Source organism: Onychomys torridus, chromosome 7 (assembly GCF_903995425.1).
Source record: "Onychomys torridus chromosome 7, mOncTor1.1, whole genome shotgun sequence".
Lineage (NCBI taxonomy): Eukaryota > Metazoa > Chordata > Mammalia > Rodentia > Cricetidae > Onychomys > Onychomys torridus.
The window spans coordinates 79,748,409-79,762,242 of NC_050449.1; the positions used below are offsets into that span (position 1 = coordinate 79,748,409).

General features: G+C 40.1%; 1 protein-coding gene across 7 annotated transcripts in view; it reads left to right on the forward strand.

Moving 5' to 3' along the window:
• The window catches only part of Dop1a (DOP1 leucine zipper like protein A), a 106,457-nt gene extending 92,882 nt beyond the window's left edge, over positions 1–13,575 (forward strand). For 4 of the 7 annotated variants that reach the window (XM_036193035.1, XM_036193034.1, XM_036193033.1 and 1 more), the window contains 7 exons: positions 559–711; positions 4,009–4,145; positions 4,669–4,724; positions 6,275–6,439; positions 7,988–8,117; positions 9,752–9,802; positions 12,958–13,575. In XM_036193035.1, coding sequence (XP_036048928.1) covers positions 559–711; positions 4,009–4,145; positions 4,669–4,724; positions 6,275–6,439; positions 7,988–8,117; positions 9,752–9,802; positions 12,958–13,263 — 998 coding nt within the window. In that variant the 3' untranslated portion in view covers positions 13,264–13,575. The remainder of the gene's footprint in view (positions 1–558; positions 712–4,008; positions 4,146–4,668; positions 4,725–6,274; positions 6,440–7,987; positions 8,118–9,751; positions 9,803–12,957) is intronic. The other 3 variants (XM_036193039.1, XM_036193038.1, XM_036193037.1) reach the window with 1 other exon arrangement.
• The last annotated feature ends 259 nt before the right edge of the window (positions 13,576–13,834 follow it).

The window sequence follows — 13,834 nt, forward strand, 5'->3', positions numbered from 1 at the left end:
TTAAATAACAGCAGAGTTTATTATTATTTTATTTTATTTTTATTCACATCATATTTGATGTGAAACTGAGGGAGCCAACCCTTCCTGGAAATGGAATTCCCTGCATAAGGAACAAAAATTGCAAAGGTCTGGGGTGGGAGCAAACTTGGTGAGTTTATGTCATAACCAACAAGACAATATGGCTGCAGCAGAGAAAGTCAGGAGCAGGAGCTAATGTGAAGAACAGGAAATCAGACCAAGCTAGGATTCTCCAGAAATTATTTTTAAAGTAATAACCAAAGATTTAATGAAATATTTAAGCAGATAGGATTTATAAAATGGTATTATTGGACATTTCCCTCTGAAACCCACAGTTCTAAGGGTTCTTACCTGTCTACATCAAAATCCTCCCATTTGACCTTCCGGGCATGTGTATGCTCAACCTGTCTGCCAGAGAAAGGTCCAGGTCCTCTGCTGTATTCCTCTCAGTGTGTACAACATGAGGTAGTCACTCATTTTAAATAAGGAATGTCATTTTCAGATAACTAAATGGCATTCTGCTTCCTCTCCTTTTTCTAGCTCGAGTAGCTGTGGCCCAGAGCAGTTCTCTCAATCTTTTTGCAAATCGGGATGTGGAGCTAGAACAGAGAGCCATGCTTCTCAAAAGATTGGCCTTTGCTATTTTTAGCAGTGAGATTGACCAGTACCAGAAGTATCTTCCGGACATACAAGGTAAGGAATTAAAGCATTTTATCTTTTCTCTTTGGAATTACAGGGACTTGGGGGTGCATTTATTTTGGTTTTAGTGGTTTTATTCATTTTGCTGTTCTGTTATTGTATCTTAGAAAATATCTTTGCTAAATTTTAATTTGGGTTGAGATAAACCACAAGTGTGGGTTGATGGACAGTATTACATAACAAATGTTTTAGCTTCATTATATAAAAGAAATCAACACTGAATTTGAAAGACTTAAAGTAAACATTATCTATGATCTATGGTTTGGTTCAAATATCAGAGGAATTCATATGCAGAGTCAGGTCGTCACATTTCACTCTAAGCAAGTATATTACTATGTTTTAGTTGTGGACAACAGGTCGGGAAATATCTCCTTCACAGAGGATGAAATAAAGGACAGCCAGGAATCTGTGGCTTGCAGTAACATTTGTATGTCTTACTTGGAACTGGGTTGGGGCTACAATAGACAAGGTTCTCTAGAAGAGGACTGTATTAGATTGGCTTACACAGTAGGGGCTGAGTAGTCCAACAATGGCCATCTGCACACTGGAAAAGCAGAGAACACAATTGCTGCTCTTTCTAAGAAGATGGATGCCTCCACAATTACAATATAATTGTAGGTCTCCAGGTTACCTGGAGAGTGCCCTGGTGTTGAGCCCTCACTGAAAGACCAAAGAAGTCAGAATGTAATGTTAGAAAATTGCAACAGCAGTAATAGATGTGCATGGAAAGCAGGTACAACACTGTTTTTCACTGTGGGGAAAAACAAGACAAAACATTGAGAACAGATCTTTCCCTCCCAGTCACTGACCTACTTGTCATCCTTTCTGGTAGTCTACTCTGTTCTTTCTGGAGAATGATCTACAGTAGCTGTACTTTGGTTTTCAAATGAGTGAGTTTAATAAGTATCCAGTGAGGAAAAGTAAACAAATAGCAAGCTGTAGATAAACACAGCAGACAAAGACAGCAAAACATCATAAAATTGGACCTTCGCAACATCTAGCAGAGCCATTGGATAGCCTGACAGGGTGAACAAGCAACAGTAACATCATCAAATCAGGAAATTGCAGCATCCTTCAGAAATGACTAGGGAAGCTATGCTGCAGTTCCCAAGTGAAAAATTTGAGACCAAGAACTAACTTTTCATGGCTGAGCTTCCAGTTTCTCATTCCTAACACAGGCATTTTATACAATGGGGTAAACAACAGTAACTTGTATTGGAAATACCTTCTAGCTGTGCCCAGGGACACATCATTATTTAAACCCCTTTGCTATCTGCTATTCTCTTTCCTCTGTGTTATATAGTTGCCCAGGACAGGGAAATTTTGGAGGAAACTTGAAATATACATGCTGGAGTCTGGGAAGCAGGCCTCCTTGTCCTCAGAGTCCATTTTCTACAAATGCAGACAGCACATGATCGTATAATTTATTTTACACATTCATAGACACACAGCTCTAGGCATTCTTTACTCCATTCATGTTGACAGCCAGAACTAACCATCACCAGTCCATCTCTTGTCAACACCCAATAAATCTCCTGACATGCTTAAATTTCCAAATAACATGAACTACAAAGTCATGATTTCTCCTAATATAACTCTTAAACAAACAACTAAAAACACCTAGGTTCTTTCCATGGTGTAGGTGAGTAAATCTCTTGAGGGATGTTTGATCTTTTAACATCGCAGAACTTAAAATGATAATACAGAGTTTTTACAGCTCTTAAATAGTGACTCAATCAATGTTATATTACAGAGTAGAAGACTGGGGAAAAATCTTGTGTGCGCCCTCTCTCTCTCTCTCTCATCTTCATCCCCCACTCTCTCTGTGTGTACATGCACAAACATTCTTAACAAAACAGGAAAAACACCCATAACAATTAACGACCTTTCTAAAACTAGTCATGTAGCCATAACTAGTATTTACAACTACCTTCTACTTATTCAATATTTTTCCATACCTCATCAGGCCTTGGTTCTCTACCCACAGCTTCAGTCTGGCATATTTATCATTCTGCCTAGATTGGGTTGTTGTAGTTTCCCATTGACTTTAATAGTAGGGCCAGGTAAGATTCTGAGATACCCTGTGGATCACTTGCAATCCAGAAATGTCCTTCCTTATGTCCATTTTGGAGAAACAGTTCAAATTCTCTTTAATAGTCTAGATCAGTCATTCCTGCTACAAATATAACTTTTCTTAGCCTGTTAACTCAGCGGCATGAAAAAGTAACCGTGAGGAAGTCTTAGTGTTCTGTTCAATGCAATGGTTGTACCTCCATTTAGAAGCACTTCCCCATTAGGAAGCAATACTTCTGGGCACACAGCATAAGATCAGGGGTGGGAGGAGAAAGCAAAAGTTTTGCTAGTGAGTGACAAGGCATGATTCTCAGTATTTCCATTTCTACCCTTGACTCATGAATTCTGGCTATGGAGAAAACAGTAGCATGTATTGGGACACTGATTCAGAGCATATATTATGAGAAACCTGCCCCATTCTTCAGCCTGCTGTCTCCCAGTTGGCACTGTAATTAAATCTTCAAATGGTCATTCTACCATTCTCCCAAGCCACAAATGTGAGCCCACCGCCTCACTTCTTTGACTATGCCATGTGCTCATTGGTCAGGAGCAATGCTGTATGGAAAACCAAGACAGTAGATAAGGCATTCTGTAAGTTCATGGACAAGTTTTGGCATAAACATTTTTCAAAGGAAATACTCTTAATACAACTACTACTAAGTGTCTCTCTTAATAAAAATATTTACCTTTCCAGGCTTTATCTATAACCAAATTATTGGCTGCCCAACTCTGGGAGTGCTGTGTAGCCTCTAACCTCAAGAGCTCACATGAAAGCAATTCTGCCCCTTAGCCTTGTATACCTAATTTCAAATAGAGAACAGTTATACTCTTTTGTGAGTCCTTGAGTTGGTTGTTTGCTGAGTGGGTTGGTTTGGCATTGGATTTATTTTTCCAACTCATCTTGCTGCATCCACCTCCCAAGTGCTGAGATTCCATGCCTGGCTCCTTCATGTCTACATTAATCTTTACTCAAAATGTAGTTCATGGATCAGTACCACTTTCTTACCCTGTCCATAGAAAGTTGGAAACTTTTAGTTGCTATATGATAGAATCCACTACATCAATAAGAAAAAACTTGATTTTTATATACATTTCATGTCCCTACTTAACCTCTAATAAAAGTAGCAGTCTGCAACAGATTTTTTTCCTTCTAGACAAGATACTAAATTTTATGATTGGAGTTACTTGGGCATTGAAAATATGCTGCATTTCTTTCAGAGAGATTGGTTGAGAGTCTCCGTTTGCCCCAGGTGCCGACTCTTCACTCTCAAGTGTTCCTGTTTTTCAGAGTATTACTTTTAAGAATGTCTCCACAACATCTTACCTCTCTCTGGCCTACTATGATCACAGAACTTGTGAGTTAATTATAATTTATAAGGTTATAAATATAAACTGTAAAACGGTGTGATTAATTTCTCCATGTTTTTTAGGTGAAAACTAATCTTAATGACTAAACTCAATTTTACTAGTTCTTGGCAATTTTTAAAGTTGGAAATAGTAAAAGGAGCTTTTGCTGTTAAGTAGCTTAAGCCTAAAATTGTGCAGTGCCAATAGCCAGCTGCCTTTGAGCCCCTACTTATCTCATCTGGGTTAATGCTCCGTCTCTTTGACACATTGTTGGCTTTGTCATAGCCAACAGGTCCAGTGTCCTGCCCCCACTGGCATACCTCTAGTGAGACACAGTTGAACTGGAGTGTTAGGGACTGGTGCAAGGCCTAATATCTCACTCTTTGGCACAGTAGTCATCCCAGTTAAACCTGCTTCTAAGACTGGTGAAGACTTCCTAAGTAAACCCTCCCAAGCCTCACTTCCACCGAAGAGAATGTTGAAAATAACAGTTTTCTACTTGAAAATGAACATTTCCTTTGTGCTCTCCAGGTGCAGGTGTTCTTACTGATGGAGCAAGAACTCACTGCTGATGAAGACATTTCACGGTATGTGTGCTTCTGTTTCCGCATGTTCCTGAGGGCACCCAAGGTTACTCAGGAGAGTTCAGATACCCTACTATCTAAACCACTATCTAAACACTTCCAATATTTGGGGCTAGAGAGATGAGTCATTGGTGAAGAGCACTGGCAACTCTTTCAGAGGACCTGGGTTCAATTCCCATCACCCACACGGCAGCTCACAACTGTCTGTTCCTCCAGTTCAAGGGGCTGTGACACATGGTGCACAGGTAGAAATTCAGGCAAAATCCCCATACATACAAAATAAAAAATTTTTTAAAAATGAATAGTACCATTGTTTTTGTTTGAATATAATTTTATTTAGTCAAGAGGCATGATAGACTAAATTATCAGCATTCATGGCCTTCAGCCTCTCCACAAAGATTCCACTTAATACAATTCACTATTGTTTCAACTACATGTGTCATATTAGTTTTGGTAGTTCAGATCTAGTCCCTGAAACTTGGAATAGATAACAAAACTAGTATGGCAGGTAACCTGTAACCAAGAAAATCAATTTATCTAAATCTAAAGTGTACAATAGTTTTATTCTTTTTAAAAGTAGTTTACTAATGTGAATAATACATTTTTAATTCTATAAGAATTATTGTTCAATTTTGTAAATTACAGTTTTCCTTTAGGAATCATGTCTTCATCTTGGTAGCTAGCTCAGTATGTAATACTTACCATGTTGAGTATGACAGCCTGAGGCTTATCCCAGAACACATGTAAAAAGTCTAGGTGTGGGAGCTGGAAAGATGAGTGAGCATTTAAGAACTCTTGCTGCTGTTATAGAAGACCAAGGTTCAGTTCCCAGCACCTACATGGCAGCTTGCAACCATCTGTAACTCCAGTTCCAGGGAATCCAATGCCCTCTTTTGACTCCTGCAACACCAGAAATGCATATGGTGTCTATACATACATGCAGGCAAACACTCATACACAGAAAGTAAACAGAAAAGGTGGGAGTGGTGCAATGCACTCACAATCCACTCTAAGGAAGTGGACAAGGCTGATCACTCGGACTTACTGTCAGCCAACCTAGCCTCCTTGGTAAGCTCCAGGCTAACAAGAAACCCTGGCTCATACGACATGATGTACAGTGTTTGAAGAATGACACCCTAAGTTGACCTCTGGCCTCCACATACACATACTCGTATATGGACATGAACATGCAGGCACACACAAAAGACCATATGTCTTGAGTATTCTTAACTGTTTGGTGATACATTTTTTGTCCCTAACAATAGCTATGTTTATTATTACAGAAAGCTCCCCAATCCTTACAGAAAGCATTTGAGTAGTAAGATTTGTTGATTTTTCACTTTTGTGTCTTTTGACTGTAATGGAAGTTATGTACTGTGTTTACATTCTTAAAATTTGAAGAAGAAAAGTAAAATTTTCAAAGTACAATTTAGTTGTGATTGTTGTAATCACTGTTCATCAGTGTGGCTCTGGGAGAGACAAGCTGGTGCTTTAGTGTTTCCAGGAGCCCTGGGAGGCAAGGCCCTGCTACTGACAGCACTGTCTGCTTGCAGGACATCAGGGCCATCTGCGGCTGGTCTGGAGACAACCTATACTGGAGGGAATGGCTTCTCCACGTCCTATAACAGCCAGAGGTGGTTAAACCTCTATCTGTCTGCTTGCAAGTTTTTGGACTTGGCTCTGGCATTGCCCTCTGAAAATCTTCCTCAGTTTCAGATGTAAGTAAAAGCAAGAATATTCAGTGGATATTTTCAGAAATACATTTGCTTTGGTCACTAATTCCCAACACTAAAGTTCTTTGTATAGGTTGAAGTATTCATAACTTTTGCTAAAACCATGCTGTATTGGAAGGAGTGGGGCAGCACAGTTACTAGGTGTAAGTGGTTGCTGTGGATATGTTCCCAGACTACTCACTTAAAAACCAGTGTGCCCCCTGGATGCAGAGCAGTGGGGTACAGACCCAGAGGCTACAAGTTTGCTGGAGGGGACAGAGCCCAGCACTTGAAGACTGTTATGATAGCATGTGTAGAAACTTCTCTATGCCATACAACAGAGACTGCTGCCAGCTTTGAGGTTCAGAGCAGGCCCAGAAAGGAGTTTAACATGGAGGCAGTTTGGTATTATAGAGGCTCACTATGACAATGGCAGAACCGGAGCTGACCTGTCTGAGGTGTTGAGAGAAGAGGCTAGAAAGGGACTCAACTATGTAAAGCACTGTAAATAAAGAGTAGAGATGTGACCTAGGGTAATGTGATGCCACTGAAGCTTTGAATGGATTAAATGACATTGGGCTTGCATTTTAGGATGTTTATTTTGGCTGTGTAGTGTGGACAAAGTGCCCAAGAAAGCAAGCATCGTTTTTTAAAAAGTCGAAAATGTAAAAAGCTCCAAGACTGTTTAAACAGCAATTGTGCCTGCTTTTATTTTTGGTGGGGCTGTCTCAGTGCTAGGGATGGAGTCCGGGTTCTTTATGCCAGGCAAGCACTCTACCCCTAAGCTGTTTCATCCAGCTGTTTATGTGACCTTGGTAGTCATTGTTTCTTTTTTTTAAAGGGAGAAGGTTGAATATGAATATGTGCTTTTCTATGCATGAACTCTGTAGGATACAGGACAAGAGTCTAGCTACAATGATGGTTCCTATGATAGAAAGTCTTCCTTTTGGTATTCTTTACATGTTGCAATAATCAAGTTAGCCTTCGTTAACATACAAACAACTATACAAAAGCAGTTTCCTTGTGAGCTTTCTGCCTACCAGTTAGCAGGAGGCTGAGGTGGGAGGATTGCAGGATTGAGGCAGTTACTGCAGCAACACAATTTCAAAAAAAAAACTGTCTATTAGGTAAAGAGAAAACATTTTTTAATACTGATTTTGCTCAGGGATAAAACAGTTCTGAGCACTTTGCAAGCTGTACTAGTATCTTATGGTTCTGAAATGGTGATTTTTTTTTTCCTCCTTTTGGTTTTTTAAGACAGGGTTTCTCTGTATAGCCCTAGCTGTCCAGCAAAGACCAGGCTGGCCTCGAACTCAGAGATCCACCTGCCTTTGCCTCTCAAATTCTGGAATTAAAGGGTTGAGCCAGCTTGAGATAGTGGATTCTACTTTTATTGATAACACCAACTCTACATAAATGAAATGCTTCCAGCTTTGACTTAGCTGTCACTGGAGTTTGCATGTGTTGGGGCCATGTTCTTTGTACTAAATTACATGGCTTATCTTCAATGGCACAGGGTTTGTCTTACTAATACCAGTGTCCTTCCTCTGGTAGGTACCGATGGGCCTTTATACCCGAAGCTTCAGATGACTCAGGCTTGGAGGTCAGAAGGCAGGGCATACATCAGCGAGAATTTAAGCCATACGTGGTTCGACTTGCAAAACTTCTTCGGAAAAGGGCAAAGGTACTCAAGTTTAGGAGGGTTCTTATGTTATTGCATATTCTGTGTTTGTGTATTCTTGAACTGTGCTTTATTAAATGCATCCATGAGTCATCTACTAAGTGTTTCTTGGAAAACTAAGGGTGTTATCAAGTTGCAATATTTGGAAAATAAGTTCTTAGTTTTAAAGATTGATGAACTTTTAAAAACATCTTTTGTGTTTAAGAAACATTTATCATACTCATTTTTATAAGATAGAGGAAATTTTTCAAACATTACTTATAAATTTCTTCTTTTCAAAATGTGTGAAGACACTGGAACCAGTGCTTGAAAGAAGTCCTGAAAGTTCCTGTGACAAACCTGAGAGGTGACTGTGTCCAGGGTAGTTGAGTTGGCATGAGGAGATGAGATGTGAGCTGATTGAGAGCACAGCACTAAAGGGTGTAGAACACATCTGTCAGGTTGGTTTCAAAAGGAGCAACAGAGGATGAAAAGATCACACATTCTACATTCTAATAAACTTGACAGAACTGTCTCATCAGAACACCAAATTAGCTAAACAGACTGCAGTCAGAATAAGGAGATTCACAAGCACAGAACCATTCTTTGTCCATGTAACATAAAGTACACATGCTGAAATATGGCTAAGTGGATATTTTTCACTTTCCTACATTATAACCTAGCGATACATCCCATGACCCGACACAGCAGCACTCCTAACTGAATCCAGAGATTTTTCCAAAACAGTGCTTAACATTTAGTAGCATTTCCTCTTTCTATAGCTCTTGTTATGCCAGGCCTCAATTTCGTATGTCCACCTTACTCCCTGCAAATTTAAAAACATTGCTAAGAATTAAGTCTACTAAAGTGTGACTATCAGAAAGGTAATGAAGGGACTCCAAAATATACAAATGTTTAAAAACCATATAGGTGGTGGAAATCGAGGAGAAAATGAGAATTGCCTGAAACCTGTCCTGTAAACAAGGTGTAGGAAGGGAAATGCTATGGTTTAGAGCATGGCCTGCGTCCTTTCGAACTAAGCATCAGGCTAACCTGCCAGTCTCTGCCCTGAAGCAGAAAGGGTGTGAAATGACTTGTTCATCATTGGGCCTTTGTTAATCCACAGCTGTCGTCGTTTTCCTTCAGAAGCCTTCCAGCACGTACAGTCTGGAGGTTGACCGGGTGGACTGTGAGACCAGTCTGCATGTGCTCACCTATTTTGTCTTCCAGCAATGAAGCTGTATTTGATTCTCTACAGAGCAAAAGGGAAGACAGTGATTAGAAGCTTTACTTACAGGGTATGAGGAACTTGCTTCTTTAGAAGCCAAATAAAAGGACAAAGTCTTTTTGTGGACCAAAGTCTGAACCAGGATTTAAGAACAGAACTTTCACTTTTCTATCACAGAATGTGTGTGTGGCGGGGTGGGGGGATCATGAATCTGAATGCAGTGAACATTCATGAGACTCTAGGCCCATGCCCTTGGCCATCCACATATCATTAGTAATGAGAAATCTCCCTTTGCCCAGAAATGGACCCACAGATAAGACAGCTCTTTGCACTGGAAGTGTCTTCCCATCCAGGTCCTTTAAACAAGGCCTTCATGGCCAAACACACTTTTTTCTGGAACAAAGGCTATGAGTTCTCTTTCCTTCCACAGGACGAGGAGGACTTTAAGATTTTGGAGGGAATGGAGATGGCCAAGCATCAGGTGAGGGTGGCTATTGATGCTTGTGATATGGCAGCAAAGGCTACAAGAGAGGTAAACAGGAAGGAAGCTGCACTCCATCTGTAGACCCATGGAGTCAAAGAAAAAAAAAAAGAGTTGGTCCGGAGATGTTTGGTTATTTAGTACTGAGGACAGGTACCTGAGAACAGAAAAAAAAAAAAATTGCTGAAACTTGTGTGTGCTTTTCTTGGTTAAGAGCTCAGGGCCAGGGCACAGGGGATCCTTCTTTTAAGAAAAATCTCAATAGAAATATAAAAAAATAACCATACCATGATTCTCTTATATTTCAAAATGAGGTATAGAGGGTATAAGCAACATTTACTTCCCTTGAGGATAAATTTGTCTTTACCACCCATTGCTTGACATTTAATTGCTATTTGATTCTTTAGGGGACTAGAGGCTATATGGTAAGCCAGTGTGATGGTAACTGTGTGATGGCATTTAGTGATATGAAAGTCCCTGTTTATCCTTTAATCCAGATTAGATGTTAAATCGTTGCTAATTAACTAGATGACAGCTATTTCCCATTTTTAAATCTTTTCTATCTTACACATTGCATTTTCTACTGTAACATATCTGTTTTCTTTCAGGTTTTAAAGCAAATAGGGCTGATGGTTTAGCTTGTTGGCAAAATGCTTTTAACATCAAGGCCTAGAATTTTATCCCTAACATAATAAATAAATGACATTGGGATCACATTAGGAAACAACAAAATACCAAAGTCACTTTCTTAGTAACATTCAAACTTAGAAGAGAGAACAGAGTTTGTGAATGATCCAATCAATTATCCTTCCCTGTTCTCACGGTTCTCCTTGTGCTGTAGCATATGTGATGTTGCAAGTGCTAACACTTTCAGTTCACTCAGCCCTCTGTGGGTAGACTACTTGTAGCTGTTGAGTTCATCAAGTAGCCAAGAAACCAGTATCATTTATTGCAGTTTTTGAGACAAGATCTTGTATCTTGAACTGAGTCTTCCCAAGTTGCTAAGATTATAAGCATGTGTTTGCCATATCCAACTTAAAGTAGCTTTGTATCTTAATATATAGAAATTATTGGGTGTTGGTATTCAGTGAACAGTTTTTACATACCTTCTCAGTTGACTTTCTGGCTGCAAAAGAAAAGTTTGCCATATCATCAGCAAGAACGCCATGTGTCTTGCACTTGTGCAGCATAGGGAGTGGAAGGCAGAACTGGACTAGCCCAGACCTCTCACTCAGGGTCCAGCTTCCCGCCTGTGTCTAGCCCAACCCCTCATTTCTCTGTGGAATTCTTCCCTTTGGAACCCTGTAACCACCTATCCAAAACAAATGAGGTCCAGCCCTATCTGTTTTCTCCCAGGGTCTGTGGAAGAATCTACCACCCAGCTGAGGATCTAAACTTAGCCATATTGAAAGAATCTAAGCACACCGAGTTCTTTAGTCCATTCACTTTATTCTTCTAAATCAATTCTATCTACAGCTTCTTTTCTGTTCTCATACTTAGCTCCTGTCCCTTCTGCTGTTCTCTCTACCTAGTTCTCTTCATCTTGTTCTCATCTTTGTTCCTCCAAGTGTGTGTGTGTGTGTGTGTGTGTGTGTATGGATATATATCCATTAATAACTTGTTAGCAAAATCTACAAAGTAAACTCTCAGGGACAAGTATTGTGATAAGAGTCACACTTGGCAAAAACTTGGTCAACTAATTGGTGACTGACAACAGCTGTAGGTTGTAAAAAGTTATGGGTTTTTGTTTGTTTGTTTGTTTTTTGCCAGAGCTGAGGACCAAACTCAGGGCCTTGGCTCTACCACTGAGCTAAATCCCCAACCCCCTGGCTGCCTCTTAAAGGGATAGCTACAAGGGAAAAAAACTAAACCAATGAGATAGTTAAGGAAAAGATAAAGAATATCCAGACATGGTTAGTCAGTTAACAGCCTTTTTCTGTTAATTGTCTGAATCTAGGACCTATACATAGTCTACTGAGCCTAAAATCTTGCATTAAAAACTGATGTAGAAACAAATACAAAGTGTTAATTGTTTTTTGAATCAGACTGGGAAGGTGCCAGTGGAGGAAGGTTAGGGCAACATAGGTGCTATTGATCTCTTGAAGGACTAGGATATACCAAGGCCAGACACCTGCACTGTAACTTCTAGTTCGCTGTAATTCTTCTGAAGGGTTTTGATCCAACAAGGCCAGGCACCTGCAATTCTGCTCTGTGATAGTTCTACGAGGACACTTTGTCCAGCCAATATTTATCTTGTGAGTGGCTAAGGATGGAGAACGAGACCTCTAAGTGTCTACAGTCCACATGGAACAGTTGACCTAGTATGAAGCACATTTTAGTATGTTTCTATTCATAAAAATTGTACAGTTGGGGCTGGAGAGATGGCTCAGTGGTTAAGAGTACTGACTGCTCTTCCAAAGGTCCTGAGTTCAATTCCCAGCAACCACATGGTGGCTCGCAACCACTTGTAATGAGATCTGGTGCCCTCTTCTGGCCTGCAGCCATATAAGCAGGCAGAACATTGTATACATAATAAATAAATAAATCTTTAACAACAAAAAATTGTACAGTTAAATAAACCATCTTCTAGACTATCCACAATTATGTGTGCCCATAGATTGAGTTGCAGTCATGAGATTACACGTACACATGACGTGGAAATGCACGGTAAATGGGGAGATATCATAGCTGTTATTGAACAAGAAGTTTACAACAAGAAACAGCCAATTCATACAAAAGGCAGTAATTCCATAATGCTTTGCGTGATGATTTCCTCCAACAGAACTCTTGGTTCTGATAGGTTAACCTGAACTCTAGTTGTCACCTGCTGTACACTCCCATGGTCTTTTGCTACCAGTAGCTCTCAATAACCACCTATGGCAAATTTGGGCCATAAGTTGATTAATTTATCAGCAGAAAGTGTATGAAAAGCTCTGAGTCTAGAACTCCTCAGCTTTTGCTACAGGCCATTTAAACTACAGTCACCTTTGCAATCTAGTTGAAAACTACTACAAAAGGGTAGTGAAACTAGCTAATGGCAAAAGGCTTCAGTGGCAGTGGTTTTTTCATCAAGTCAGACTTGATGCTGGCATTTCTATCCACTTTAGCCTAACAGACTTCACCTGGTAGTAACAACTCCCTCTTTGTTTCCACAGAAGAATCCAGAGGAAGACAGCTCGGGGAGGACACTGGGCTGGGAACCAGGGCACTTGCTACTCACTCTCTGCACCATGCGCAGCATGGAGCAGCTTCTGCCCTTCTTCAACGTCCTCAGCCAAGTCTTCAACAGCAAAGTCACAAGCCGGTGCGGGGGACACTCAGGGAGCCCCGTCCTCTACTCAAACTCTTTCCCAAACAAGGACATGAAACTGGAGAACCATAAAGCATTTTCCAGCAAAGCCAGGCAAAAAATCGAAGAGATGATAGAAAAGGATTTTCTGGAAGGAGTCATAAAAACTTGACCACCACCAGTGATTCCCCAGAGCCTCAATGGAAATGTTATTTAAAACATACTGCTCTCTGAGTTGTATAGTTTCTTTTCCTTTTATATATATATATATGTAACAAAATACTCTTCAGGTTGTATTTAATTTAAATATTTGTAAATAAGAGCTTGTCTGAATGTGGCCTGAATCAAGTTTAAATATAGTTGGCCCATACTGATGATGGTGCCTACGAGAGGTCTATATATATATGTGTATACAGTCCATTGTTTCACTGTCTTGGGTTGTCTTAAACCTGCAAAATACACACCATGGTTTTTTTTCCCCTGATGGTTTCAAGTCTCAATTTAAATTGGGGTTTTTTTTTCCTTCTTTCTGTGGTAAGCAACATCCTAGTATCAGAATGGTCACTTTGCTGTCAAAGCCTTCATGTATTAGATGGAGCTGTCCCTCCACATTACTTCCCTGAGCACTTAAGAGTAGCTGAAACTGGACCATACATCCTACCTAGTAGGTACAGCACAGGCCTCTGTCAGTGCAAAGAAAGATGGGCCACCTGCCACTTCTGATGCTGCTACACAAACAAGTC